Genomic DNA, 27,941 nt, shown 5'->3' with positions numbered 1-27,941 from the left:
GTCTCTTTTCTGGCCACTTTGCTCCTGTAGTTTCCTTTCTGATCTGCTCTGATTCTTTGTCATTAAAGTACTTGCTACGGCAGTCCACCTGACGCAACCATTTCACCATATCGCAGACCGGTGATATTAAAAGTGTCTTGCTATGTCACACAACGTTAAGTCTCGCCGTGCGGCCATCGTTCAATGTGAGCACTATACGTCTGAATTGATGATTCAGAGATGTGCTTTTTAAGTCAGGCATTATTTGGTGCGTACGACTAGGCGACGCGGTTAAAAGACGAGTTGTAAGTGCGGATTCGGCAGTGGAGACACTCCTTGAGAAGCAAGTTTCATGAAAACAATCTTTACGATGCCAGGAAATGATTTTGGCGAGTATTTGTTCACCAAAGGCGCGCTCGTTTTCTGGACCTTGTAATGTCCCCAATGGACGATGTGTTTCGAACATAGCCTGCGACAGCGGTCGCTGTCAGTGGCCAACATTTGGAAGTACGTGGTCTGAACAGCCTTGCGCTTATTTTCCAAGTATCCAACCAAAAGCAGACGAAAAAATTCTAAATAACTGCACAAGAATAAAGAAATCGTGCACCCAAAACGAGGTAAAAAGAGCACAAAGTAAAACTTGCCACAGTAAGTGACACATGCCTTTTTTCTTTGCCTTGCGCCTGGCAAAAGAATCAGGTCAGCCTAAAAATGTCTCAGACTTCCCCGTGCCCTAAAGATTGGTCTAGGTCGCACATTTCTATGACCCCATCTCTATGCCACCATGGCTTGATGGCCATAGCATTCGTCTGCTGAAAATCAAGGTCGCTGGATTGAATCCCGGGCACGGCAGGTGCATTTCAATGGAAGCGAAATGCAAGACATCCGTCTGTACTGTGCGAAGTCAGTGCACGGTTAAAGAACCCCGAGGTGCTCAAAATTATTCCGGAGCGCTCCACTGAGGTGTCCCCTACTGGCCACGTGGAGCTTGCGGGCAGTAAACGTGACATACCATATTGGTTTTGTTTTTATTTGGCTTATAATATGTGGCAGGTATTTTGAGAGCATAAAAAACTAGCACGCACATCATGAATCACGTATGAAAAACAAAAAGTTTGTACAAATAAAGAACAAAGGACCAATAGAAAAGGAGTGAAGTCAGGTGCAATTAAAGTAGTTTCCACTGTATACGTGCTTGTGTTGTGTCTCGCTCCTTTAATCGAGCAATAAAGTCGGAAGCGAGAGAGAAGCCAGCACGGAATCTAGAACCTCACATGGAAAATAAAAGATTCAAAATCAATCAATCAATCAGTTAATCAATCAAACTATCAATCAAATAAACACAGAAAGGAATGAAGATGGGCTGTAATTAATGTCATTTCAGGTTTTTACGTGTCTGTTTTGTTCTCCCCTCTTCCAGGATTCAGCTGGTTTTCTGTCCCAGATATGCTAGCTTGCGGTGGAATTTTTTCTTATTTCACGTATGCTGCGCGGTATTCTGAAGTTGACCGGTGTTTCTTGGTTGCATATGTGCGTTCTACGTGAAAGCTTGTTTTGTGCTGTTTTGTGCTATGCACAAAACGGCTATAGAAAGGTCAATTGGCGACAGCTTGCAAGCAAGTTTCGGCCCGTGCGAAGTATAATTGGGGCTTCGTTCTTACGCGTAAAGGCGCGCTCACACTAGCGGGAAGCTTCCCGCGCCGGCACAGCGTCAACGTCGACGCTGCCTCGCAGCTCCTCAGAATGACGCTCACACTGCGCGCGCTTTCTCGCTGCGGTTGTCTTGGAATGTGGAGAGAGGAGGCGCTGAGGGAGGACCCGAACGAGCAGAAAGAGAAGGGGATAGTCACGTGACACCAGAGAAGACTGGAAAGCGCACCCTGCTAGCTCCCCTCCCGTCGCCCTGGCAAAGCAGCCGCCGAGTGCCCGGCCGGCCGGCCGGGCGCAGCCTCCGCCTCCGCCGACGGGGTCACTGAACTGGGACCGACGTCACGGTTCACGGTCGGCGCCCATTGGCTGTTCTGTCACCGGCACGGGAAAAATAGGTACCGAACCCATCGCTCCGCGGGACGGGAGAGCAGGCTGTCCGCGGGAGAAAAACCGGCTTGGGCGGGAAGCGGCACGCGGGAAACGCCCGGCGTTGCGCGTTTTCCCGCTAATGTGAGCGCGCCTTAACGCGTTATATTGGCGACGGTGAAGCATGTGAAGCATATGGCGCGTGAGTGCTGTTGCTGCGCAGCGCGGTGGACGACGCGTCGGTGGCGTTCATGGCGGTCGCGGTGCTGTTCGCGGTGCCCATGTCGTGCGACAACCTGGACAAGCGCATTCTCTCGTGGAGCGTGGTGACCCACAAGATGGCCTGGGGCATGCTGCTCACCTTCGGAGGAGGACAGGCCCTGGGAGTAGCCAGCGACGTACGCGCCCCATCTCCCTTCTGTGTGGTCGCAACAGAAATGCAAATGCGTCACTTGGGTCACTCCCACTCGGACTGTTGGTATTCCACTTCTACGGTAGGCAAGAATCGAGAGGCCGGAACGACTGTCTGTGCAGAAGTAATAGTAATAATAATACATTTCATTATACACGAAAGTCGAAGTTAAAAGTAAAAATAAATAATAAAAATAATAAGTCAGTTTGATCAGCACAATGTAGTGCATACATTATAAGGCGAGGGTTTAACATCTTTGAGCCTTTTTTTTCTTATTATGAACAACCGCTTTCCAGTATGCTTGGCGACTCATTCTAGAGGTCACCGCTTTCAAGACACGGTATCATTCTGAGAGATAAGACGACTGCGCTGGGCAGCATTGTTTTGACAGATAAAACTGCTATGTCGAAAGGTGAAGGGAAGGAGGTCACTAGCGATCCGAATTCTTTTTGCCGAAAAATGGTTTGGTTTATGGTTTATGGGGGTTTAACGTCCCAAAGCGACTCAGGCTATGAGAGACGCCGTAGTGAAGGGCTCCGAAAATTTCGACCACCTGGGGTTCTTTAACGTGCACTGACATCGCACAGTACACGGGCCTCTAGAATTTCGCCTCCATCGAAATTCGACCGCCGCGGCCGGGATCGAGCCCGCGTCTTTCGGGTCAGCAGCCGAGCGCCATAACCACTCAGCCACCGCGGTGGCTTTTTGCCGAAAAATATACGAGTTTAGTCACTGAAATACTGCGCGCAAGGAGCACTGTTTTTGATGGAAGTATCAATTAGCGTACTCTAAAAGAGTCGCTAGTTGACCGTCGAGGTTGTATCGTTTCGAGCACTGAAGGAAATTTGGTCTTTCCATGTTGGCTTATTGATGATTACTGATGATTCAAACTTACTGATAATTAAAACTTATCGATAGTTACAACCTTATTAAATCAACTTACTAATGACCAGATGAAGCAAAATATAGAATCTTAATGTGGAAAGCGTATTTAATTTCTAAACCATTACGGTAAAATCTCGTTAGTACGAGTCCCGTTAGTTCGGAGAACTGGGTAATTAGGACAATCCGTCCAATCCCGTCAAGCGTGTATACTATTCTATGACGTGAAACTCTCGTTAATTTGGAGGAATTTGGCCACCCTTCGGTTAATTTTGAACGAAGGCAGAGCTGGCGTGTGCATTGCGCGCCGCAGATGGGTTCATGATGGCGGCAGGTGGGCGACTCAGAAGTCTCGCCGCTATAGCACAGGTGGCCCTTATTGTGTCCATCGGAAATGTAAAGGAGCCGTTCTCATAGGTATGACTGTCGGTCTAGAAAGTAAGGGACGCCATGTTTTTGTTTTGTTTATCTTTACGTATGAGCCACGGACAGAGCTGAAAGCGCTTTTCACGTTATGGCGGACCCTGCGATGGGAGGCTGTCGATGCCGTCAGTGTCCTAGCGGACCTATGTGTATACTGTATAGGCTCATCTGACAGCTTGCGTGTACTGCACCACTTGGAGGAACAGCTAAAAATAGTTTTTGACAGGCAAGTTTCTCGCATGAAGTGATTAAACAATTTCCGATTTTTTTTTCTAGAATTAAAGGTATGACGATGTGAGACACTTTGATATGAGTTTTTTTTTTCAGTCTCCCCTGGTAATTATCCATTCATTCAATTTGGACCTTTTCTCCGGTCCCGTGATATCCGAATTTACGCGGTGTTATGTAATTAATTTGGGAGCCATGGCGTGCATGTCCCGTGACCACTTGTACGGTTGCTGTGCTAGCCCATGAGAGATGCACTTTTTGTCCGTGCACTGAAGTTACCATCTGGCTCGTATTTCGATTACACCGAAGCATAACATTAACCGCACCCTTTGCTGACGTGTTGAAGATTTGTCGGCGGCCTGATTCAAATTGAACTTAGCAAGCAGAGTCGCCTGCATGGCTACTGGAGTCATCAACGTCGTTAAGGCGAATCTGGACTCAAAGCTATCATTTTCTAGTGTAAATTTTCGTTATTCCGGCGTTGAATTGAAAGGAATGTGGCCTTAAAATTATTAAAGCGTCAACTTTTTTGTTCACTATGGTACGCCACCACCTGAGGTGATTACGGATGCACATACGGAGGTGTTTCAAAAGTACATCGGCTTTGAAATAACGTTCTGTGCTCGAAAATTCTGTTCTAGGATGGACTCGCCATTTCTTATCGAAGGAACGACATCATAGGGGCAATGTGAAAGCAGTAGACTACTTTGAAAACTTAGCTTACATGCACCTGTTTGTGCGACCATCAATTAACTGAACTTGCAGCGATCATGACCTTCCTTCTCCATCGTAGAATTATTTTCGCCAAGGAGAAAACCGAAGTGACGTTGGGTATGTGCGACTGAAGCCAGAAATGAATTTCCGAGAGAGCTGGTTGATAATTTGCGCTATATATACCCGCGAGAGGAAATAATAAGATTAGTTCTGCGGCTCTGCAAAGGCGGTCTGTGAAGCTAACTTAATTGGGCTTTCGATAACGAGGCTTATCAGCAGGAGCATAGAGGTTTAGCAACACGAGACAAGGGCTTAGATAGCGTTTGTGACCGATACACAAGGCACGTGAGCTTGTAAAGACTGGATAACGGGAATACGCAACCGCGCCGAGTTGCCCCTTCACCGGCACTTAAGTTATTTATACGGCGCTAAATAGTGCTGTTCTTACTCACACATGGTTTCGTCCAGATAGCTTCGCGAATAATTTAGGTCGCTTATGCAAGTACTAAAAAAAGGACCGAGCAAAAGTATGAATGACACTCACAAGTCAGTTCCGAAAAATTGCTAGGTGACTATTGAAGATGCTACGCATTTCACTGCGTTGCTACGAATAAGACAGTAAAGATGTATCTACCACAAATATTAGCACCATTTTTGAGAGCCTTTCGCTGAATGAACTCGCAAAGCGTAATATGTTGGCGTCGAATTCAAGATCCAGTGCCCGTGTGACACCAACCTTGTTCACCTGTGTCTGGCATTTGCCGGCTTAAGAGTCCGCGGGCGCGAAATTCTTGATCCTGGCGCCGTTGTTGAATCTTTTGAGAATCGCGAGGTCTCACTTCATACGCTTTCCTACACGGGCGCGCAACTCTGCCCTTTACCTTCGCGCCGACGTTCGCGACATTCTTATTTCTAGTGTATACTGCTCCGGACGACCCATCTTCTCTGCCTTGGTAGCGGGCGACTGAGTGAAGGCACGCCCACAGGCAGCGCGCCACGTATGCCATGAAGAAGAAAAGTAGCGTCAGGAGAACCGGTTCGGCAGCCACCTTCACGGTGCTTCCTTTATTTCGGCTTCCACGCCATTTTATAATCGCATGGTGCGACACACCTAACCACTTCTTCAGTCCGTGGAGTGTAAAGCTAAGATCGCATCCTCAGTGAGGCGTATAAAAATAGTCAGATGCCATCGTTCTTTGGAGCTGCTCATATAGTCTTGATTATAAAAACGAACGATCGAGACATTTAAGCTGCTGTCATTATGACCGTACAGGCCTATCAGCCTTATCAACAGCGATTACAAAGTATTTAAGTGCTGGCGAACAGGGCGTAAACCGTTATGAAGCACTTAGTCGGGCCGCAACAACCATGGTGCACTCTAAACAGAAAGGAGTAAAAAACGAAGTAAAGTGTTCTCTAGCGCACTCCATTTTACAAATAGGAGTGCGATAAAAGACAGCTTACTCCCCTTTCACTCCCATATAGGTGTATTGTGTTTAGAATGTGCATCAAAGGTCCAAAGTTCCTTAGAAATATTCACATCGACAGAAATGTGTTTATGTGTTGCGTCGGCATGGAAAGCCAAGTTGCCATGGTGCAACTCGACCTGGTGAAAGCTTTTGTCGAGGTCTCGCATTAGGTCTTTTCCAGCATATTAAAGCAGGCGAATATTGGCATCACTGTTTTAGATGGTGTAATGTTGGCCTATCGCGACTGGGCAGCACAACTCAAAATAAATAAACCCTTTACTGAAAGAGCGTTAGTACAACCTTATCTAAGACAGGGATGTTTACCGTCTCCCCTACTGTTTGCTATTTATGTCGAAACTTTTGTTCAGCCTGGTGTATGCTGACCGCATGTCTGTACTCCTTAAAAATAGCGAAAACATGTTAGAAGTGGTCAACGTTGCTGAGACTCCGTAAACTCACAGGCTCCAAGATAAACAAAAAAGTGTTGGTATGTGACACGGTAATTAAGACATGAAGCCTTAATTGTTTATTCGAACAAAGTGGACAGCCACACTTACGACGCATCTTGGAGTACTACTAGAGCACTATCAGGATCCCGCAGTGTATTGCAGTGGTACAACCAAGAGAGGGACGAAAAAGACGGCAAACTGGAAGGGTCGGGGCCTTTCAATGTTTGCGCGCGCCACTGTGCGTGTATTTTGTTTTTAATTGCCAAATACTGGTATGTGTCGCAGGCGCTCAGTATCACCTGTGCAAATGTGCACAGAAGGAACTGGGTCTTTCCTGTATTCACATGAGGCTGAGCCTGGGAGAGGGTTAGCCGTACGAGCCTTTTCCACTCAGTCCGAGATGATGGGCTATGCCTTTCTCATTTGTTTATTAGGCACATTGTCCTACGTACCTTTTTGCTGTGCGATCAAAGCGAGAGTATTCCCAGTGTAGTTATGCAGGTTCGACTTGCGAAAGCGCTTCTTGTATTTATTGTCCCTTTGATCGGTGTATGATGTCGCCGTGTGAAAGGCAACTTTCATGAAATTGTTCTTTTCATCAGTATGTTGCTTGCACGCTTCACATTGGATTGCCTCTGATTCTTTACAAAAAATGAAAAGAACTGCATGCTGTATAAATTTACAATCTACTGTCAACTACATTAGGCAGGCCAGTTTACGAAAGAAAGGTGGGTGGCAGGAAATTATGTGTTAAAATTGGTTAAAAGAATGCTGCTGGGACATTAATACTTTTTTTTCTGTAAGTTGCACTCGAAAACAGTTCCCGTGAAAGCATTGCTAAATCAGAATGGTATACTTGTACCCTGGATGATTACTTGCTTGCTTCGCAAAAACCAGAAACGATTTAACACGTCTTCATTGACTTCTGAAGCCATATCGTACATTGGGACATTTTACAAAGAACTGGAAAGAAGCAGCTACCGATAACGCCATGTAGAATCCGATTTCTTCCAGTCAAGAGCAATGAAGGAGTTCCCTTCGGCATGTTTATGCGCCTGGGCATCCACAATCTGTGCCAAACTAGAATGGCAATCCGCCACGCGGATGCTAATATTCAGTCTGTACTTGAAATTGTCATTCGAAGGATGGCGTACATGAGAGAAGCGTATCAGGCGTTACCTGCACCTCCTCTTTGGATTAGTGTATTCGATGAAGTGGAGTACCTGAAGAAATTTCAATTTTATCCAGCCAGCCAAAGAAAATTTGACGTGTTTTAGCTGCGTCTTGTTTTATCCGCTGATAAAGAAAATAAAAGTTGTTCACATGGTAGCCCACTCTCTTACAGTGTGTGAGAGGTGCTGAAATCGACACAGAGCTCCTCGACGGAATATTTTATGTTCTCGTTGCTTGCAGGATTTCTGTATTTTTGTTCATTCGTCGGAGGGAGAAGTCGCGCCAGAAGAACCGGTTCGGCAGCCGTGTTTACGGCGCTTCCTGTACTGTGGCTTCCATGCTATCTTCCATTCTTTTGGTGCGATGCCAATGACCTAGTCCGTGAAGGGCGTAGTCGTACAAGCCTATTCAGATCGGTGGGGATCTCGGTCTCCCTCACTTGTCTGTTTGCGAAACTGTCTCGTCTCTTGTTTTTCTGCCACCAGAAGGATATGTTTTTGCGCACACTGATACAAGTGTGTCTGAGAAATGTTGCGCTTGATTTCGTTGTTTTTTGTCATAATGTTGCACCCGGTGCCTTGGAAGGTTATCCGCGTGAAGTGAAGTGGCAACGTCTTTGCGGATGTTGAGAGTCTATTTCTTTTTGGAAAATTTAACTTATGTGAAAAAAAAAAGAGAGATTAGACCGTGACCTAGTTGTTGTTTTGATGCCGGTTCCTTTGCACAGCTTGACGTACAGTGGAGGTTCAGGACAAGATGTTCTAAAAGAGGTAGAAAAAATGCCGCTAAAACACTCAGTAAAATACTTTCCCTTTAAGCTCCCCACCAATATACCCCCCTCAGTTAAAGCATGGCTCGATGCGAAAGGCATCATCGTCTCTCGGCCAACTAATTGTATTTTGTGTAAATGGCTGTACCGATAGAACATAGTTTTGTCGAACGTTGGGAGGCTATTTTGCACTACCGCGTTCTTTAAACTCGACGAACTTAAACAAAAAACACCTATCAGTCATTCCACAAGGCATTCCCTTCTTTCTGGTTGAAAACCAGGATGAGGTTCCGTATGATATCATTATAGTCCTGAGCCTCCACAGGCTGTGCAAGACTAGAATCGCAGTCAAGCATGCCGATAAAAATTTTCACTCTACGCGTTAAAATTTTATTCAGAGAGTCACATATATGCAGGAGGTTTACAGAGCCCAGTCTGAGCCTCCCAAATGTCCCGGTTTGATTATTTGGCGGCTTTTAAAAGCGGTTTGCGTCGACGTGTCATCGAAAGCAATTGGTGCGCCCTTTCTCGTTTTTTTTTTTGGTTTACAGCATTCTATTATGCCTCTTCAAAGGTAATAAAAAAAGCGTTTCGGTGCTCTTGTACAGTGCCTTATACTCTGGAGGCCCAGGTGTAATAAATTAAAGCTCGTTAAAATGCAGATTTCACCGGGAACAAATGACTTTTTTAATCTTACACACTAATAATCAAACTGCAAAATATTTTCTGGGGGTAAACAGGTTTTTATGCCGTAGGGTTCCCAGTGCCTTATCTATCAACATGTAGAGACAATAGATCATGAATTTCCGCATCGTTTGGAAGAAATATATATTTAGGACCTACTGCCAAGGACCATCAATAAATAATTACCACCTTACTTTCACGGGATCAGGTACTTGTCAAAAGATAAGGAGAATGTTTCCCGGTTTACCAGGTTATGCTGAAGCACTCCATAATATATGGCTTTCACGATTGGCCCGGCCAGCGCGAATATAGTTCCTGGAGAGCATGCCCAGGTTTCTTGAGGCCATGAAATTACAAGGTGTTCCTGAGTGGCTGTCAAGGCTGGATGATGCCTTGGACGGTGCTAAGGCAATTTTAACATAATAACGTTTGCCTTCAGTGGGATTTAGGCGACTTCTACCATATGGCATACTTCTGTGTGCCATAGTTGTGATGCATCGAAGCTTGCAATTAAGAATAAATAAAAAAGGTGTCACTCCCATATAGGCATCGCTACCCGGCACCTCCAAAAACGTTTTATTTTCTCGTTGCCCGCCATGTTTTTGCCTTTTCGTTCTCTCGGTGGAGGGAGAAGTCATACCTGGAGAACCGGTTGCGCAGCTGATATTACGATCTGTTGTGGCTCCTAAGCTGTCTTCCAGTCTCCTGGTGCGATGCCGTTCGCCTACTCCTCCGTCGGGGGTGTAGCTCAGATGGTAGAGCGCTCGCTTAGCATGCGAGAGGTACTGGGATCGATACCCAGCACCTCCACATAAAATTTTATTTTCTCTTTGCCCGCCATGTTTTTGTCTTTTCGTTCTCTCGGTGGAGGGAGAAGTCATACCTGGAGAACCGGTTGCGCAGCTGATATTACGATCTGTTGTGGCTCCTAAGCTGTCTTCCAGTCTCCTGGTGCGATGCCGTTCGCCTACTCCTCCGTCGGGGGTGTAGCTCAGATGGTAGAGCGCTCGCTTAGCATGCGAGAGGTACTGGGATCGATACCCAGCACCTCCACAAAACATTTTATTTTCTCTTTGCCCGCCATGTTTTTGTCTTTTCGTTCTCTCGGTGGAGGGAGAAGTCATACCTGGAGAACCGGTTGCGCAGCTGATATTACGATCTGTTGTGGCTCCTAAGCTGTCTTCCAGTCTCCTGGTGCGATGCCGTTCGCCTACTTCTCCGTCGGGGGTGTAGCTCAGATGGTAGAGCGCTCGCTTAGCATGCGAGAGGTACTGGGATCGATACCCAGCACCTCCACAAAACATTTTATTTTCTCTTTGCCCGCCATGTTTTTGTCTTTTCGTTCTCTCGGTGGAGGGAGAAGTCATACCTGGAGAACCGGTTGCGCAGCTGATATTACGATCTGTTGTGGCTCCTAAGCTGTCTTCCAGTCTCCTGGTGCGATGCCGTTCGCCTACTCCTCCGTCGGGGGTGTAGCTCAGATGGTAGAGCGCTCGCTTAGCATGCGAGAGGTACTGGGATCGATACCCAGCACCTCCACAAAACATTTTATTTTCTCGTTGCCCGCCATGTTTTTGTCTTTTTGTTCTCTCGGTGGATGGAGAAGTCATACCTGGAGAACCGGTTGCGCAGCTGATATTACGATCTGTTGTGGCTCCTAAGCTGTCTTCCAGTCTCCTGGTGCGATGCCGTTCGCCTACTCCTCCGTCGGGGGTGTAGCTCAGATGGTAGAGCGCTCGCTTAGCATGCGAGAGGTACTGGGATCGATACCCAGCACCTCCACAAAACATTTTATTTTCTCGTTGCCCGCCATGTTTTTGTCTTTTCGTTCTCTCGGTGGATGGAGAAGTCATACCTGGAGAACCGGTTGCGCAGCTGATATTACGATCTGTTGTGGCTCCTAAGCTGTCTTTCAGTCTCCTGGTGCGAGGCCGTTCGCCTACTCCTCCGTCGGGGGTGTAGCTCAGATGGTAGAGCGCTCGCTTAGCATGCGAGAGGTACTGGGATCGATACCCAGCACCTCCACAAAACATTTTATTTTCTCTTTGCCCGCCATGTTTTTGTCTTTTCGTTCTCTCGGTGGATGGAGAAGTCATACCTGGAGAACCGGTTGCGCAGCTGATACGAGCTGTTGTGGCTCCTAAGCTGTCTTCCAGTCTCCTGGTGCGATGCCGTTCGCCTATTCCTCCTTCGGGGGTGTAGCTCAGATGGTAGAGCGCGGATTCGACTTCCGGCCACCGAGCGTGACGGACGCGTTATCATTAGCTCCGTCGGAGCGGTTTCAGCGGCCCAGTCGGGCCGCGGTAACAGGTTTTTTGCGGCTACTGCCGATGTTTACCAGGTTATTCTGCCCAATCTGCCATCCGGACGCATCGTCGCCAACACCGTTTTTATGCACGGCGATCCAAGAGCCCGGCCCTATCGTGTTGAAGACTACCGGGACACTTTGGCCAACCTTGGTGCGCTTCCCGACGTTGTGGCGTTGGGGGCGTATCAAATGAACCACGTGTGGGCTGTGACAATGACAACTGCTGATGCTGCTCAGAAGCTGCTTTTGGCCGTCGACGTGAAGGTAAAAGATCGCCCATGTTTGCTCATTGATCCGAATAACCGAGAGGTTCGCGTAAAGCTGCACTGGTTGCTGCATGGCGTTACCGACGAAGACGTTCGCGTGGCACTGTCGCCCTACGGGAAGGTGTTTGGAAGTGACCCGGGAGAAGGGGCGGGCGCTAGGTGTCACTGAAAAAGGGTCGACGACTCGTACAGTTGGACTAAAATTGCATGCCGACGTCAAAGTAGACGATATTCCGCATCAGCTCAAGATTGCCGGAGAGCTAACTCTTGTTGTTGTGCCGGGCCGCGCTCCTCTGTGTCTGCGCTGCAAGAGCACAGGGCACATTCGTCGCGACTGCAAAGTGCCGCGCTGTAGTCGTTGTCGTCGTTTCGGCCACGTCGATGCTGATTGCGCAAAGACGTACGCCAGCGTAGCCGGACCAGTGCAGGCAAACGACATATCGGACCACCTGATGGACGAGGAAGACTCAGAGGAAACAGCAAGGACGAGCCGTAACCTGGCTACGCAAGGTGCATTGTTGAACATTCAAGGGGAACAACTAATTGACGGCGGAGATAAACCCGCAGACAAGCGGCGACATGACGACGCAGAAGGCGGGAACGAGAAGGATGAGGCAAGCACTACGGGCCACCCCTCTCCCGGAGGAGACGAGAAACCACCCACCGAGCCGGCACCAGTCACCGTGATGGACAGCGATAGTATTAGTGCCGCTGCAAAGCGACCTCACGACGCAGGCGAAAATGGGAAGGAGCTCAGTGTCGTTGCTGCAGACGAGCCGCCAGCCAAGACGACTGTTGGACGACGTCCTTCCTTTCGACCGCTGCCGAACACTTCGGCGGCGCGCGAGACGGCGGAAACGCCGCCTATGCCGCCGTGAGGACCGCCCTGTGCTAACACACTCCGGATCAAACCGCAGTTGTGAGGTAAGCGCCATGCCCCCGGTTTTTTTCCCACCTTGATGACTATGGATAAGTCCATTCGCGTGGCAACTTTAAATGTCCGAGGGCTTGCCTCAAAGAGGAAGCAGAGTCAACTGTACCGCCTGTTAAGCGACTTTGACGTTGACATTCTAGCAGTGCAGGAGACGAAAGTCGAGGGCGACGTGGAAACCGGGGGCATGGTGCAGCAATTCGTAGCGCGATACTGTGCTATTGTGAGCCATTCCGTGGGATATTCTTCAGGCTGCGCATTGTTGGTCCGACATAGTCTAGGAGCTAAAATAGAAGCCGTTACGTCATGCACGTCAGGACGGTTTATTGTATGTGATTTCTTGTTATCGTCCTTGGAGTGGCGTGTAATCTGTTTGTATGCGCCGACTGTTGCTGGGGAAAGGTGCAGGTTTTTTGAACAGCTAAAACAGTATACCCAGTGTAATAGGTTGGTCATTCTTATTAGTGATTTCAACTGCGTTCTTTTATCCCGGGACATAACTAGCGCCCGACCGTACAAGGATGCAAGCACGACTGCCCTAAATGAAATAATAGGGAACAGTAGTTTGGCGGATGTGGCTGAATGCCTTGGTGGAGGAAGAAATACACAGTACACCCATTTTCAGGCTTCGAGCCACGCTCGTTTGGATAGAGCATACGTAAGCCTTGACTTGGTACCCTTTTGCAAGGAGTACCGAGTGAGCGCTGTTTCATTTACTGATCACTGCTTAGTCAGTTTTTTAGTAGCAAGCACGAAAGAAAGGAAAAGATGCTTCGAGTGGCAGTTATGGAAATTGAATTCAAAATTACTGGATGATGAAATTTTTATGGCAGACGTGACGACGCAAGTTGATGCAATGAATCATATGGGTAATACGACGTGCAGGGAAAAATGGGAGAACTTCAAGCAGACAGTTAAAATGAAAGCATTGGAGCGGGCGAGCGCTATACGCAGACAAAAGGGGGCAGATGAAAAAACGATGCGCAGAAACTTGGAAAAATTGATGAGTGAAAAGTGTAGTAGACCCGGCATGTTCATGGACGATATTCGCGCACTAAAGCATAAAATAGAACAGTTCGACATCGAAAGATACCACGGTGCTCTGGTGCGAGCGAGAGCTGAAAAGCTGATAGCGGGGGAAGTTCCGTCAAAAAGAGCGTTGGGCTCAGAAAAGTTGCACGCGCGGCGCAATCAGGTAGTGGAAATTGAAGTTGGTGGAAAAGTTAGTGACACAGCAGAATATATTGAGCGCGCTTTCTTCGAGTACTACAGTGGGTTATTTGCCAACTGCTCAGTTGACATTGATCGTTTCAAGAAGGACTTCCTTTTGTTGATGCCCAGCCTAGACGACAGTACGAAGGAACTATTGGAGGCAGCTATCTCAGTAGAGGAGGTGAAAAACGCTATTGAAAGCTTGCAGCCGGGGAAGTCTCCGGGCCCGGATGGTCTGACCTCAGCCTTTTATAAACGTCTAAAAGGAATAATTTAACCAGTTTTAGCTGCTGTCTATAATAAGGCATTCGATCTTAATGTACTGCCGCCGTCCTTCACATCCTCCCACACTGTTCTTATACCGAAATCAGAAGACCCCTCTGTATTGCGCAGAGTAACTTCTTACCGTCCAATTTGCCTCACAAATGGAGACTATAAGATAATGATGAAAATTTTGGCTAAGCGATTGCAGACAGTCATTACTGACCTGGTGGGGCCGCATCAAACGTGCGGTATTAAAGGCCGATCTATTTTCTCAAATATACATGTAGCGCGTAGTATCCTTGAGTGCTGCGACGCAATGGGCACACAAGTGGCAATGATCCAAATTGATCTGGAGAAAGCTTTCGATAGGGTGCCTCATGAAATTCTTCTGTGCATTCTAGATCATGTGAATGTGGGTAGAATTATTCGAGGCGGGGTCGCCATGGCGTACCAGGATTGCACGACAAGTCTAATTGTCAACAATGTTGTGGGTTCACGCATTCCAGTCAAACGCTCGGTGCGCCAGGGTTGCCCTCTTTCGCCACTGTTGTTTTGTTTGTATATAGAGTCATTTTGTTTGAGCGTGATACAGAGCGATTGTATGCGCGGTTTTAAACTACATCAGTTAGAAATCCGATTGTTGGCTTATGCGGATGATATAGCCATGTTTTGTAGTGATTACGACAGTGTAACACAGGCTGTTAAGTGTGTTAAAAGTTTCTGTGCGGCCAGTGGCAGCTCGGTAAACTGGAGTAAGTGCCTGGGATTCTGGCACGGGGATTGGCCGGAGGCCCCAGACACTTTTGCCAACATGAGTTTTACTACGACTCCTGTTAAATACTTGGGAGTTCCTCTTGAGTGTTACAAAGACAGCGAAGCCTACTGGAGGAGTGAAGTGGATAAAATGAGGGAAAGAGTGAATAAATGGAATGGATGGAATTGGTCAATGTTCTCGAGAGCCACAATTTGCAACATATTTTTAGTGAGCAAACTTTGGTATGCCCTTCAAGTCTTGCATTGCTCCAGGGTTCATATCCAAAAATTTCATCGGGTGTTTGCAGTGTTCGTGTGGGCATCTTCTTGGGAAAGATCAAGCCGCACCAATTTATTTCTACGAGTTCGAAATGGAGGTCTCAGTTTGTCACATTTGTTTTTGAGACAGGTTGTCAATCGGTATTTATTTCTTCGGGACGTTAAGCACCCGTTTCTACACACTGTCTGTCAACTTCGCCTGGGGAAGCACTTGCCTAATATGGTTGTCTCTGCTGGCAGTATGCCCGGTGGAGTGTGTGGTTTTCTACGCGAAGTTGTGGTTTCATGTAGGTTTTTGACGGCGCGGTTTTCACTCCAATACCTGAGTGAAGTCAACCGGAAAAAACTGTATAAAGACCTTTGTAGTGTGGTTCTCCCCGTGCCTCTATATCGGTTCCTTTACAGGGAAGGTATAGGTAACAAGGTATTAAAGCGTGTTAAGGCAATATTAGTCCCGTCTGGTGTTTAGACTTTCTTTTTTAAATTACACACTGGAACTCTGACTGTCAAACCGTGGATGGCTGAAAAAGGTTTTTTCGTTCCCTGGGGCACTCACTGCATAATATGCAGAAAGGAGGAGACAATTGAGCATGTGTTCCTTGAATGCTGGGATGCTGTGTTTCTTTGGGATGTGCTTCAGCGCACAATCAAAAAAGAATTTCCGCTTGATGGGTACGGAATTCGCTACTTGCCAATTGAAAGTGATGACGGTACCCCATTTGATTTGATCATGCTAATTGCCCTGCACAGTATTTGGAAATGCAGAATGGCAGTAAGGCACGCCGATCTCGATGCAAGACAGGCACGTCAATATTTCTAAGAAAGCATAAGAAACTTTGTTCAGCAGAAAAAGATGCTGGAATGTAGTCCAGAGTGGCTATCACGTGTTGAGTTATTATTGGCGATGAAGGAATTTTAGCATGAGCGTGACCGCACAAGCTGGGCGGCCGTTGTTTTAACAAAGATGTTGATTGTGTTTTAGTGCTTATGTATGGATATGTGTTTTCTTTTCATGTGGGTCAAATTACCGGCAATAAAGAAAAAAATCAGATGGTAGAGCGCTCGCTTAGCATGCGAGAGGTACTGGGATCGATACCCGGCACCTCCACAAAACATTTTATTTTCTCGTTGCCCGCCATGTTTTTGTCTTTTCGTTCTCTCGGTGGATGGAGAAGTCATACCTGGAGAACCAGTTGCGCAGCTGATATTACGATCTGTTGTGGCTCCTAAGCTGTCTTCCAGTCTCCTAGTGCGATGCCGTTCGCCTACTCCTCCGTCGGGGGGTGTAGCTCAGATGGTAGAGCGCTCGCTTAGCATGCGAGAGGTACTGGGATCGATACCCAGCACCTCCACAAAACATTTTATTTTCTCGTTGCCCGCCATGTTTTTGTCTTTTCGTTCTCTCGGTGGATGGAGAAGTCATACCTGGAGAACCAGTTGCGCAGCTGATATTACAATCTGTTGTGGCTCCTAAGCTGTCTTCCAGTCTCCTGGTGCGATGCCGTTCGCCTACTCCTCCGTCGGGGGTGTAGCTCAGATGGTAGAGCGCTCGCTTAGCATGCGAGAGGTACTGGGATCGATACCCAGCACCTCCACAAAACATTTTATTTTCTCGTTGCCCGCCATGTTTTTGTCTTTTCGTTCTCTCGGTGGATGGAGAAGTCATACCTGGAGAACCGGTTGCGCAGCTGATATTGCGATCTGTTGTGGCTCCTAAGCTGTCTTCCAGTCTCCTGGTGCGATGCCGTTCGCCTACTCCTCCGTCGGGGGTGTAGCTCAGATGGTAGAGCGCTCGCTTAGCATGCGAGAGGTACTGGGATCGATACTCAGCACCTCCACAAAACATTTTATTTTCTCGTTGCCCGCCATGTTTTTGTCTTTTCGTTCTCTCGGTGGATGGAGAAGTCATACCTGGAGAACCAGTTGCGCAGCTGATATTACGATCTGTTGTGGCTCCTAAGCTGTCTTCCAGTCTCCTAGTGCGATGCCGTTCGCCTACTCCTCCGTCGGGGGTGTAGCTCAGATGGTAGAGCGCTCGCTTAGCATGCGAGAGGTACTGGGATCGATACCCAGCACCTCCACAAAACATTTTATTTTCTCGTTGCCCGCCATGTTTTTGTCTTTTCGTTCTCTCGGTGGATGGAGAAGTCATACCTGGAGAACCAGTTGCGCAGCTGATATTACGATCTGTTGTGGCTCCTAAGCTGTCTTCCAGTCTCCTAGTGCGATGCCGTTCGCCTACTCCTCCGTCGGGGGTGTAGCTCAGATGGTAGAGCGCTCGCTTAGCATGCGAGAGGTACTGGGATCGATACCCAGCACCTCCACAAAACATTTTATTTTCTCGTTGCCCGCCATGTTTTTGTCTTTTCGTTCTCTCGGTGGATGGAGAAGTCATACCTGGAGAACCAGTTGCGCAGCTGATATTACGATCTGTTGTGGCTCCTAAGCTGTCTTCCAGTCTCCTGGTGCGATGCCGTTCGCCTACTCCTCCGTCGGGGGTGTAGCTCAGATGGTAGAGCGCTCGCTTAGCATGCGAGAGGTACTGGGATCGATACCCAGCACCTCCACAAAACATTTTATTTTCTCGTTGCCCGCCATGTTTTTGTCTTTTCGTTCTCTCGGTGGATGGAGAAGTCATACCTGGAGAACCGGTTGCGCAGCTGATATTGCGATCTGTTGTGGCTCCTAAGCTGTCTTCCAGTCTCCTGGTGCGATGCCGTTCGCCTACTCCTCCGTCGGGGGTGTAGCTCAGATGGTAGAGCGCTCGCTTAGCATGCGAGAGGTACTGGGATCGATACTCAGCACCTCCACAAAACATTTTATTTTCTCGTTGCCCGCCATGTTTTTGTCTTTTCGTTCTCTCGGTGGATGGAGAAGTCATACCTGGAGAACCAGTTGCGCAGCTGATATTACGATCTGTTGTGGCTCCTAAGGTGTCTTCCAGTCTCCTAGTGCGATGCCGTTCGCCTACTCCTCCGTCGGGGGTGTAGCTCAGATGGTAGAGCGCTCGCTTAGCATGCGAGAGGTACTGGGATCGATACTCAGCACCTCCACAAAACATTTTATTTTCTCGTTGCCCGCCATGTTTTTGTCTTTTCGTTCTCTCGGTGGATGGAGAAGTCATACCTGGAGAACCAGTTGCGCAGCTGATATTACGATCTGTTGTGGCTCCTAAGCTGTCTTCCAGTCTCCTAGTGCGATGCCGTTCGCCTACTCCTCCGTCGGGGGTGTAGCTCAGATGGTAGAGCGCTCGCTTAGCATGCGAGAGGTACTGGGATCGATACCCAGCACCTCCACAAAACATTTTATTTTCTCGTTGCCCGCCATGTTTTTGTATTTTCGTTCTCTCGGTGGATGGAGAAGTCATACCTGGAGAACCAGTTTCGCAGCTGATATTACAATCTGTTGTGGCTCCTAAGCTGTCTTCCAGTCTCCTAGTGCGATGCCGTTCGCCTACTCCTCCGTCGGGGGTGTAGCTCAGATGGTAGAGCGCTCGCTTAGCATGCGAGAGGTACTGGGATCGATACCCAGCACCTCCACAAAACATTTTATTTTCTCGTTGCCCGCCATGTTTTTGTCTTTTCGTTCTCTCGGTGGATGGAGAAGTCATACCTGGAGAACCGGTTGCGCAGCTGATATTACGATCTGTTGTGGCTCCTAAGCTGTCTTCCAGTCTCCTGGTGCGAGGCCGTTCGCCTACTCCTCCGTCGGGGGTGTAGCTCAGATGGTAGAGCGCTCGCTTAGCATGCGAGAGGTACTGGGATCGATACCCAGCACCTCCACAAAACATTTTATTTTCTCGTTGCCCGCCATGTTTTTGTCTTTTCGTTCTCTCGGTGGATGGAGAAGTCATACCTGGAGAACCGGTTGCGCAGCTGATATTACGATCTGTTGTGGCTCCTAAGCTGTCTTCCAGTCTCCTGGTGCGATGCCGTTCGCCTACTCCTCCGTCGAGGGTGTAGCTCAGATGGTAGAGCGCTCGCTTAGCATGCGAGAGGTACTGGGATCGATACCCAGCACCTCCACAAAACATTTTTTTTTCTCGTTGCCCGCCATGTTTTTGTCTTTTCGTTCTCTCGGTGGATGGAGAAGTCATACCTGGAGAACCAGTTGCGCAGCTGATATTACGATCTGTTGTGGCTCCTAAGCTGTCTTCCAGTCTCCTAGTGCGATGCCGTTCGCCTACTCCTCCGTCGCTGGTGTAGCTCAGATGGTAGAGCGCTCGCTTAGCATGCGAGAGGTACTGGGATCGATACCCAGCACCTCCACAAAACATTTTATTTTCTCGTTGCCCGCCATGTTTTTGTCTTTTCGTTCTCTCGGTGGATGGAGAAGTCATACCTGGAGAACCAGTTGCGCAGCTGATAGTGCGATCTGTTGTGGCTCCTAAGCTGTCTTCCAGTCTCCTGGGGCGATGCCGTTCGCCTACTCCTCCGTCGGGGGTGTAGCTCAGATGGTAGAGCGCTCGCTTAGCATGCGAGAGGTACTGGGATCGATACCCAGCACCTCCACAAAACATTTTTTTTCTCGTTGCCCGCAATGTTTCTGTCTTATTGTTCAGTCGTTGGAGGGAGAAGTCAAGCAAGGAGAACCGGTTGCGCAGCCGAGATTAGACGCTTCTTCAATTGTGTCTACCACGCTGTCTTACAGTCTTCTGCTGTTATACTGTTGACCTACGCCTCCGTCGGGAATGTAGCTTAGATCAGCTGGACCTGGAGAAAGCATTTGACTTCGTGTCACATAAACTTTTTTTGTATTTTTAGATTATAATAATGGCGGATCTGTGATGACTGAGGGAGTTTCAATGACTTACTGTAGCTGCAGTACAATGTTAATTGTGAGTAACCAATTGGGGCCCCCATAAGAGTGCAATGTCAGGTACGCCAAAGCTACGCCAATGGTACGCCAAAGGTACGCCCCTCAGCCCTCGTTTGTTTTGCATATAAATTACACCTTTAGTTTAAAGGTAATTGGAAAGGATTCAATTCATGTGTTTTTGGTGCAATCAGCGTAAGTGAAGCTGCTCGCATACGTAGAATACGTCGCAGTTTTCTATGTTGATGAGCGCTGTGTGAGTGAGGCAATCTGCGTGGCAAAGCAGGTTAGTGCTTCATTGGAAGCTTACTTAATTGGCTAAATTTTCTGGTGTTCTGGCACGGAGAATCGCTATTAATTTGAGAGGCTTTCGACACTGTTTCATGGGTGACCGCGCCCGTGAAGTACCTGGTCGTGCTGTTGGAATTTTATCAATATTGTGAGTCTTATTGGTGAGAGGATATACAAATAATTCGAGTGAAAGGTGAAAAATAGAAAAGCACACATTTGTCTTTTTTTTTCTAGAGCCACTGTTTGCGATATTTTTGTGATAAGCAAGCTGTAGTGTGCATTGCTAGTACTACATATACTGCTTTCGGTTGAATGCGCAGACGCTGCACCGCGATTTCTGCGCTTTTATTTGGGCCTCAGATTGGAAGAGGTGTTGCCGGAGCAATCTTTTCTGGTGTGACAAAGCAGGCAGAGTTATGCTCGGACTTTTTTTTGGCGCCATCTTTTAAATATGTTCTTGTTTTTCCATAACCTTAAAGATCCCTTTTTTCGTACGATGTTTCAAGTAAGGCTCGGTCGTAGCTGTTTCGTTGCCGGGATACAACACATGACTGGTCGAATTTCAGAGTTTTTAAAAGAATTTTTTTTCAGTGCAAGACTTCTTACCGTCCATTTATCAAAAAAATTAAACAATGTTAAGAGGAGAATTCTGATTTTGATTGATTTTATTTGGGGGTTTAACGTCCCAGAGCGACTCAGGCAGTGAGGGACGCCATAGTGAAGGTCTCCAGAAATTTCGACTACGTGAAGTTCTTTAACGTGCACTGACATCGCACAGTACATGGTCGTCTAGAATTCCGCCTCCATTGAAATTCGACCACCACGGCCAAGATGGGACCTGCGTCTTTCGGGTCCGCAGCCGAGTGCCATAACTAATGAGCCACCACGGCGGCTCAGAAAATGCGTGAAACTTTTTCCGAAACTAATGTACATAGCCTTATACTCTGGAGGCCTAGGCAGTGATGTCCTAGAGAGGGCTAAAGAATCATGCACTGTCCGGGATAACAACCTTCTATTTTAAGCTGCACGCAGTCAGATTTCATCAGGCAAACATTTCACCAGGCAAAGAATCTGTTTCTTCCTTGGTTAACGCACTGCCTTGTCTTGAAGCAACTGGAAACAACAGATCACATTTTCTTCAACGCAGGAGGGGGGTGGGGGTGGGAGAAGGGTATTTCTGGGATGTCCTGCAAAGGACCTTAAAGAAAAAATTCCCACTGAGTCATCAAGAAATCACATTTTTGTATGCACTGAACAAAGACGGGGTTCCAGTAGACCCAATGATGCTCGTGGCCTTTCACAGCATATGGGGCTCCCGAATGACTGGGTACTACTGTGACACAGACGCGATGCCTGCGCCAATGTATTTAGGGAACGTATGCAGAAGTTGTTTCAGTTGCCTAAATCAGAACCATGTGTTGCGAAGTGGTTGTCAGAGTTGGAGCCTTTGACGCACATGAGAAAGTTTTTACCTGACAATGCCTAACCGAAGGGAGTTTTAGGCTACTTTTGTGCTCGTCCTTGTGTTTTGTATTGTGTACGTTTTTTAGTTGTGCTGTGTCGAAGCCCGGCAATAAAAAAAGGGGGGAGAGGGTGTAGCTCAAATGGTAGAGAGCTCGCTTAACAAGCGAGAGTTACTGCATCGATACCGAGCAGCTCCGGAAAACCCTTTATGTTCTCGTTGCCTGCCAGTTTCCTGACTTCTTTTTAGACGTGGAAGGGAGTACTGGCGCTGAAGATAGAAGCACCGTGGCGTTGCACCACTCGGAACTCAAAAGCTATTCATGAGAAGCAGTTACGAAAATGGAGATGATGCACTGAAACGGCTGAACTTTCATTGTTTTTACAAAAGGTCACAACTGCAACTCGCTGCTTAGCGAAATTGTAACTTGCATGAATTCATCAGCTGCAAAGTATGAAATGTCAGAGGCTTACCGAGATGTTCAGTGCGCAAACTTGAAAACATTAGTTATGGAATGTGACAGAGTGTTGAAATAAATATGGAGAATGACGTAGCGCATCCTAATATACTAAATATCTTAATAATTGTGGCCAAGGCAACTTGAAGGACATAAATTAGTGTTATATTTTTCCTACTGCCGCCTGAAGAAAGCTACCCGTACGGGTATGCATGATTAAAAAGGCCTTCGTTTGTGGAACTCAATTCACGGAGACACTGTGCGGGTGCGTCAAGAGCGAGGTTCCGGTCGTGCTGAGAACGATCGATTGCGCATGCGCATTCGCTTATTCCCGAGCAGATCACGCACCTGTCCACCGACTTGGTGATGCTGATCGACAGCCTGAGCATCCGGACGCCGCTGCAGCTGCAGGTGCTGATCTCGCTCAGCGCTGCGGTGCTCACTGAGTTCACGCCGAACGACGCGGCCGCCACAATATTGATGCCCGTTGTCATCACCCTGGTACGCCTCATTCCTTCCTTCCCGAGTAGATTTCTTCTAACTTACCCCGTGACGACTGTTGTCTGTCGATTTGACACTCAAAAAATATGCCCAGCAGTGTCTATATATCTGAAGCACCGTTAAGAGAGGTTGACGCTGAGTAAGAACAACCCTGAAGCACCAGTATGGGCAGTAGCAGGTGCTATTACAGTGGATACAGTAGTACATGCCGTAGGTATCTCCACTAGTAGATACGAGTAGTAGATAGAGCACTGTTCAGAAATATTGTTGTTTGTCAAATGAGAGATAGGCATTAGCTTCAACAGTGCAGTAACTGCGCAGTTTATTGGACGTTTGATGCGGTTGTTTGTCGAGAATGTAAATTGACGTGACTGTGGCAGTAGTATCACGTAGGCCACCAGAGATGCGTTTTGTCCTTGGTAGCCACTGAAAAGAGGGCGTGATGACATCGTTTTTTGTTCAAGTTGTTTCAAAGAGAGCCAAGAAGGAGAAAACCGAAGACGGAGGTGCGTTGTCAGAAGACTGGATCCAATAACGGAGAGTGATGCGAACGCCTGTGGCGGACAACAAGATTGTTGTCAGAAATTGACCTTTTTTTCTTTGAGTAAAGCCGACTAAAAACACTTCTGCAAACATCTGTCTTCTATGTACCAGTAAACCAGTTTAAATTACGTCGTCACAGTGCAGTCCGCTTGTCGCTGTTTCCGACTTGATGAACGCGAAGACCAACTCCGCGTTCTGATCGCTTTAGTTAAAGGTCATCGCTTGCGACATCTATGACCCTTCGGTACGGTCATCTTCTGCGGGCCAACGAAGTCCGCTGAGGCCACGCGATTCATCGGTGTTGTTTTCGGTTGTGTGCATCGAAGCTGCAAAGAACGGCGACAACAGCACAACGATAGCAACGAAATCAAAAGGGCAACAACGTTTTTACATTTGCTGCACCCACAATAGTCCCCTTAATTGACACCACACCCGCTTGCACTGAACCCTCAGGCGCGAGCTCATTGCGCAAAAGCTGAAAATTTTTAACATTCAAAGTAACGAGCGTGCCACTGATGAAAACAATGCGGTGGTCTCGATCTCAACCTCAGGGCGATTTTTGCACTTTCAGAGTGTATGCCCAGGCCTGGAAAGAAACAAAGTATTGGTGCTTTTTTTACAGCATGCGTTGCAGTGCGAGTACTACTAATAGAAATAAAGTATTGGTGGTTTTTTTACAGCATACGTTACAGTGCGAGTACTAATAAGCGGAGGCTTCCCAGCACCTGCAACACAGCCTGGCGATGACCTATTGACTAGCGATGGCACAACTCATAGAGACAGCGATTATACCTGAGATCACAACAAGAATATTCGTATGCATGTCATCGTCACGTTGTGCAGAGTGTGAGCAACATTATTTTCCTTTCTTTTTCTCTGCCCACACTAATATATGTCCCGACGAACCGCACACTACGTTAGTTATTTCTGTGTACGTGGACCTCAGCTTGACCTTAAACAATCAAAATCTCACTATAACAAGCGCTTTATAACGAAATAATTGATATCATGAAGGAATAGCTCCCTCTGTAGCCCCCATAAAAGGGTGTGAAATTGACGTCTTGTTTTTACGAAAGTTTTTCTACAAAGGGATAACACAGCTCTTAGATGAAAACTATTGGCCGCTTCGCGTTGAGTAGGTCTATTTGTAACTGCTCAACACATATAGTGTACATTTTCGATGCGGTAAACTGAAATTACCACGCATAATCCGCTCTGACGAACACCGTACAAAACGCCTCAAGCCAGGCTTGTTGTGGCTGTCCTTATCGAATGTTTCATCGATGGCCTTCAGTTTAGTGAACTTAATCTCCGCTAGACCTCAGCGTCATGCGGTGAAGCGTTATGGACAGTGTGCTTGTGCGCTATGCGGAGAAGCAAACCAAAACGGGCACTCGCGACAAGATGTTCAGCACGCCCTAGCTCCTTTATCGTGGTCGTATCGGCTTCAGCACCTAATAACAGGGATAAGTCTCGCACTGTGTTCTATGACTTTATTACTGCAAATCTCGATTTCTATCTGCATACTGGCAAAGATTGCTTGTTCTGTTGATAACATATTCGGTTGGTAGGTTCGGCCGCTTCGGGGGCGCTTGTTATACGCGTCTTGGAAGCTCCTTAAAAAGGGCTCTGAAAGGGGCGGTAATGAAGTTGCGGCATGCCTGGGATTTTAAAGCACGCCGCTTCACGAATATTGTTCAGCAAGAATTTTTTAATGCGCTTTGTAGAAACTAAGTAATATGTAATCAAAAGTTGAATTTCAGCACATTCGCGCTTTTATCTCTCTTCTCGTCACTTTTTGCACGCTGGAAGGTCGGCGCTCCTCCGCCGGCCCCACCTCCAGGGGCGGAGCTTCCTGACCCGTAGAAGCTACGCGGCTTATTAACTGCAGCCGTGGTAGCTGCCTGACGTCTGAAAGAATCTAACCAATAGCCACCTCTCAGCTTGTATACGCAGGTGCGAGCGACGGAGGAGGGTGCGAGCACGAAAAAGTCGCCGGAAAGGGCTCGCCAACCTTGCCGCGTGATTGTGGGTCCTCTTCTGCGTGTAGAAGTGTATTATTTGGCTCAGATGTTCATGGAAACAATGCAGTGACTGAGCGAGTTGATGTGCTCTCCTCGGAAGGTGTTTCAGAGCCTCTTTAAACGAGAATAGGCGCCATACTTAACGCCATCTATACCATTCTTGGTCTACATGGTGACACGAATCCCGTTGATATGCGACATGTGTGGCTAAGGTCGTCTAGGGCTGTAACAAAGCAACGGCTATATATAAAAAAATCACGGTCCCCTGTTGACTTCGTTATAGTGAGGTTCAGCTGCAGTTACGTGTAATTTTACACTGTGTCTAAAGTCTCTCTTTCTAGTTGAATGCCTCCAGAGCACAAAAGCTGGAGGCTTTCGTGCCGGCGAGGCTTCTATATACTGTAAACAGCGAAAAAATTCCCCCTTAAGTGTTAGGCTTACGAAGGATAACGCTCTAGGCTAGCGAAGGCTAACGTCACGTAAATGCCATGATTTAAAGAGAGAACAATTCTGCATATGCAACTGCAAATGGCCACTGTAAGCATTTAATGGCGGAGAGGTCATTTTCATTCGATCAAGATATCGGGCACTGCCACTACTTTTCAGTCCACAATGGGAAGCTGATGTGCACCTTGCGGCACGACTGATTTAAGAAACTCTCCTTGCTTACATTTTAAGTCCAGCGCAGTCATTCTCTTATGAAACACCACAGTCACGCTCACGTCTCTTTGAACTCTCTACACAGGTTTATATCGTACCCGAAACATGCCATGGTAGCTGAAACCTACTTAGCCAGATTTTCAGAAATTTGCAAAGTTACTCTACTACGTGCACCAGTGGTGAGACAGTCTCCTGATAATGAATACCACCAGCCCCTATGCCTCAGCTCGTTTCAGATAAGTAGCAGACAAGCACCGCCTGCCACCGATTTCTCGGAAACTGCTTTCGCACTGAATGACTATGTACAGGCAGCTCCAATATAATAGGGAACACACTGTCCGCATTCAGCTATTGATTATAGTAGTATGAGTGGAAATAGTTTTTGTTTGGTGTGGGGCATTTCCAACTTCACTGGAGCAGTAACCACAGAATTCGTTATCGGGTGCAACGTGACTCTTTTCATTCGCATTGGAGTTGTACTGCCCGCATATACGTGTTGCTCGATCCAGGCGTGCAAGCTGCGGCTGAACCCGCTCTACCTGGCGTTCCCAGTGTGCCTGTCGGTGACGCAGGCGTGTATCCTGCCCGCTTCCTCCTCCGTCATCGCCATCATCTGCGACGAGGGGCACGTGAACGTGAAGGACCTGGTGCGTGCTCATATAGTCACGCACTATTGCCTAGGAAGACTGCGTTAGGTTAGGTTAGAACATGAATGCAACCTTCAGACTTTACTGAAGTTACTTTCGTCTGAATAGTACAGGAGCATTTGTAAGGAACGAGCAGAGAGAGAATTTCCGAAAAAAAAAGAAAGTTTGCTTTAGAACCGGACGCTGCAATACTCAATGACCACACATTACTCAGCGCTGCACCCCCCCCCCCCCAAAAAAAAAAAGAAACGATTGCTCCCATTGTCATGAAAAGTTCTATAGTTCGTCTTTATCGACGTGAAGCACAAAATTTCAATTATGGATGTACCAGATCACCACAACACGACATAGTTAACATCATCTTCATCATCAGCTTGACTACGCCCACTGCACCCTTACAAAAATAGTCTATAGACAGTCTATAGACTTCTTATAGACTGTATTGCCTTCCTATAGATATTTATTTTTGTCTATTCCCAGTCTATAGACTATCTGTAGATAAAAGTCTGCTAAAAGTGTATGGCCATAAATCTATAGTTTGTCTATAGACTGTCTATAGGATTTGTATTGCCTATAGACTGTTCTCTAGGGTTGGTCTATAGAGAGCCTATAGACTTTATAGACAAAAGTCTATGGACAGTCTACAGACTGTCTAAAGACATTTTTGTAAGGGCAGGGCGTAGTCACACACACGCTCAATACTTATACAAAGGAAGCGTCTTTTTTCTCGAAGCCTTCCAAATATCGAACTTTATCCGCGTGCTAAAAGTAAGAAAGCTCGCTCCTCCTGTCTCCGGTGTCTGTTCTGTGTGCTCGCATTTTTTGCACGATGGTGTTTTGCGTACATTATGCCGCACGTCGACCTCTCGGCTGCTTCGTCCATTTTACCGAACCGCGGTGCTCTGTAACCCTCGCACGCAGCTGATACCGGGCATCATGGTCAAGTTCGCCTGCCAGATCGTGAACCTGGCCGTGCTCAACACGCTGGGCGAATACGTGTTCAGTCTGAGCGCGTTCCCGCAGTGGGGGTACACCTGTTTCGGCGACAGGCCCAGTGGCCTCTTTCCGAAACACTGAACGCGGACGGACCACGAAACCGTTGCCTGAGCCAGCGAGCAGTGACGAATGGTGTCCCAGAGTGGATTATCTGCGGCTGGTTCCTCAGGACGACTATGTCGACTGCCGTCGACTGCAGCAGCTGTCATTGCTGAATACCCTGAATTGCTAAATACCAATAAAGTGGGGCATTTTAAAGCGTGTACACCGACACCTCATAAAGTGCGGGTTATTTTTCAATAAATCAGCGTTGGCGTGGGTTTGTTTTTTAATG

General features: G+C 47.5%; 1 protein-coding gene and 20 non-coding genes across 21 annotated transcripts in view; all 21 read left to right on the top strand.

Moving 5' to 3' along the window:
- Positions 1 to 27,823, top strand: part of LOC144094669 (Na(+)/citrate cotransporter-like) — a 45,352-nt gene extending 17,529 nt beyond the window's left edge. Inside the window, exons 9-12 of the mRNA XM_077628592.1 lie at positions 2,219 to 2,393; positions 22,576 to 22,737; positions 26,474 to 26,611; positions 27,533 to 27,823. Coding sequence (XP_077484718.1) covers positions 2,219 to 2,393; positions 22,576 to 22,737; positions 26,474 to 26,611; positions 27,533 to 27,688 — 631 coding nt within the window. The 3' untranslated portion in view covers positions 27,689 to 27,823. The remainder of the gene's footprint in view (positions 1 to 2,218; positions 2,394 to 22,575; positions 22,738 to 26,473; positions 26,612 to 27,532) is intronic.
- Positions 9,936 to 10,008, top strand: TRNAA-AGC (transfer RNA alanine (anticodon AGC)). The gene has a single exon. It is a non-coding gene; the product is annotated as a tRNA-Ala (tRNA).
- Positions 10,179 to 10,251, top strand: TRNAA-AGC (transfer RNA alanine (anticodon AGC)). Its single transcript has one exon. It is a non-coding gene; the product is annotated as a tRNA-Ala (tRNA).
- On the top strand, positions 10,422 to 10,494 carry TRNAA-AGC (transfer RNA alanine (anticodon AGC)). Its single transcript has one exon. It is a non-coding gene; the product is annotated as a tRNA-Ala (tRNA).
- Positions 10,665 to 10,737, top strand: TRNAA-AGC (transfer RNA alanine (anticodon AGC)). Its single transcript has one exon. It is a non-coding gene; the product is annotated as a tRNA-Ala (tRNA).
- Positions 10,908 to 10,980, top strand: TRNAA-AGC (transfer RNA alanine (anticodon AGC)). The gene has a single exon. It is a non-coding gene; the product is annotated as a tRNA-Ala (tRNA).
- Positions 11,151 to 11,223, top strand: TRNAA-AGC (transfer RNA alanine (anticodon AGC)). The gene has a single exon. It is a non-coding gene; the product is annotated as a tRNA-Ala (tRNA).
- TRNAA-AGC (transfer RNA alanine (anticodon AGC)) lies at positions 16,491 to 16,563 on the top strand. Its single transcript has one exon. It is a non-coding gene; the product is annotated as a tRNA-Ala (tRNA).
- Positions 16,734 to 16,806, top strand: TRNAA-AGC (transfer RNA alanine (anticodon AGC)). The gene has a single exon. It is a non-coding gene; the product is annotated as a tRNA-Ala (tRNA).
- Positions 16,977 to 17,049, top strand: TRNAA-AGC (transfer RNA alanine (anticodon AGC)). Its single transcript has one exon. It is a non-coding gene; the product is annotated as a tRNA-Ala (tRNA).
- On the top strand, positions 17,220 to 17,292 carry TRNAA-AGC (transfer RNA alanine (anticodon AGC)). Its single transcript has one exon. It is a non-coding gene; the product is annotated as a tRNA-Ala (tRNA).
- TRNAA-AGC (transfer RNA alanine (anticodon AGC)) lies at positions 17,463 to 17,535 on the top strand. Its single transcript has one exon. It is a non-coding gene; the product is annotated as a tRNA-Ala (tRNA).
- Positions 17,706 to 17,778, top strand: TRNAA-AGC (transfer RNA alanine (anticodon AGC)). The gene has a single exon. It is a non-coding gene; the product is annotated as a tRNA-Ala (tRNA).
- On the top strand, positions 17,949 to 18,021 carry TRNAA-AGC (transfer RNA alanine (anticodon AGC)). The gene has a single exon. It is a non-coding gene; the product is annotated as a tRNA-Ala (tRNA).
- On the top strand, positions 18,192 to 18,264 carry TRNAA-AGC (transfer RNA alanine (anticodon AGC)). Its single transcript has one exon. It is a non-coding gene; the product is annotated as a tRNA-Ala (tRNA).
- On the top strand, positions 18,435 to 18,507 carry TRNAA-AGC (transfer RNA alanine (anticodon AGC)). Its single transcript has one exon. It is a non-coding gene; the product is annotated as a tRNA-Ala (tRNA).
- Positions 18,678 to 18,750, top strand: TRNAA-AGC (transfer RNA alanine (anticodon AGC)). The gene has a single exon. It is a non-coding gene; the product is annotated as a tRNA-Ala (tRNA).
- On the top strand, positions 18,921 to 18,993 carry TRNAA-AGC (transfer RNA alanine (anticodon AGC)). The gene has a single exon. It is a non-coding gene; the product is annotated as a tRNA-Ala (tRNA).
- TRNAA-AGC (transfer RNA alanine (anticodon AGC)) lies at positions 19,164 to 19,236 on the top strand. Its single transcript has one exon. It is a non-coding gene; the product is annotated as a tRNA-Ala (tRNA).
- Positions 19,407 to 19,479, top strand: TRNAA-AGC (transfer RNA alanine (anticodon AGC)). The gene has a single exon. It is a non-coding gene; the product is annotated as a tRNA-Ala (tRNA).
- On the top strand, positions 19,650 to 19,722 carry TRNAA-AGC (transfer RNA alanine (anticodon AGC)). Its single transcript has one exon. It is a non-coding gene; the product is annotated as a tRNA-Ala (tRNA).
- Positions 27,824 to 27,941: the final 118 nt, after the last annotated feature.

This window comes from Amblyomma americanum, chromosome 6, assembly GCF_052857255.1.
Source record: "Amblyomma americanum isolate KBUSLIRL-KWMA chromosome 6, ASM5285725v1, whole genome shotgun sequence".
Classification (NCBI taxonomy): domain Eukaryota; kingdom Metazoa; phylum Arthropoda; class Arachnida; order Ixodida; family Ixodidae; genus Amblyomma; species Amblyomma americanum.
This window is presented reverse-complemented; position numbering and strand designations above follow the sequence as displayed.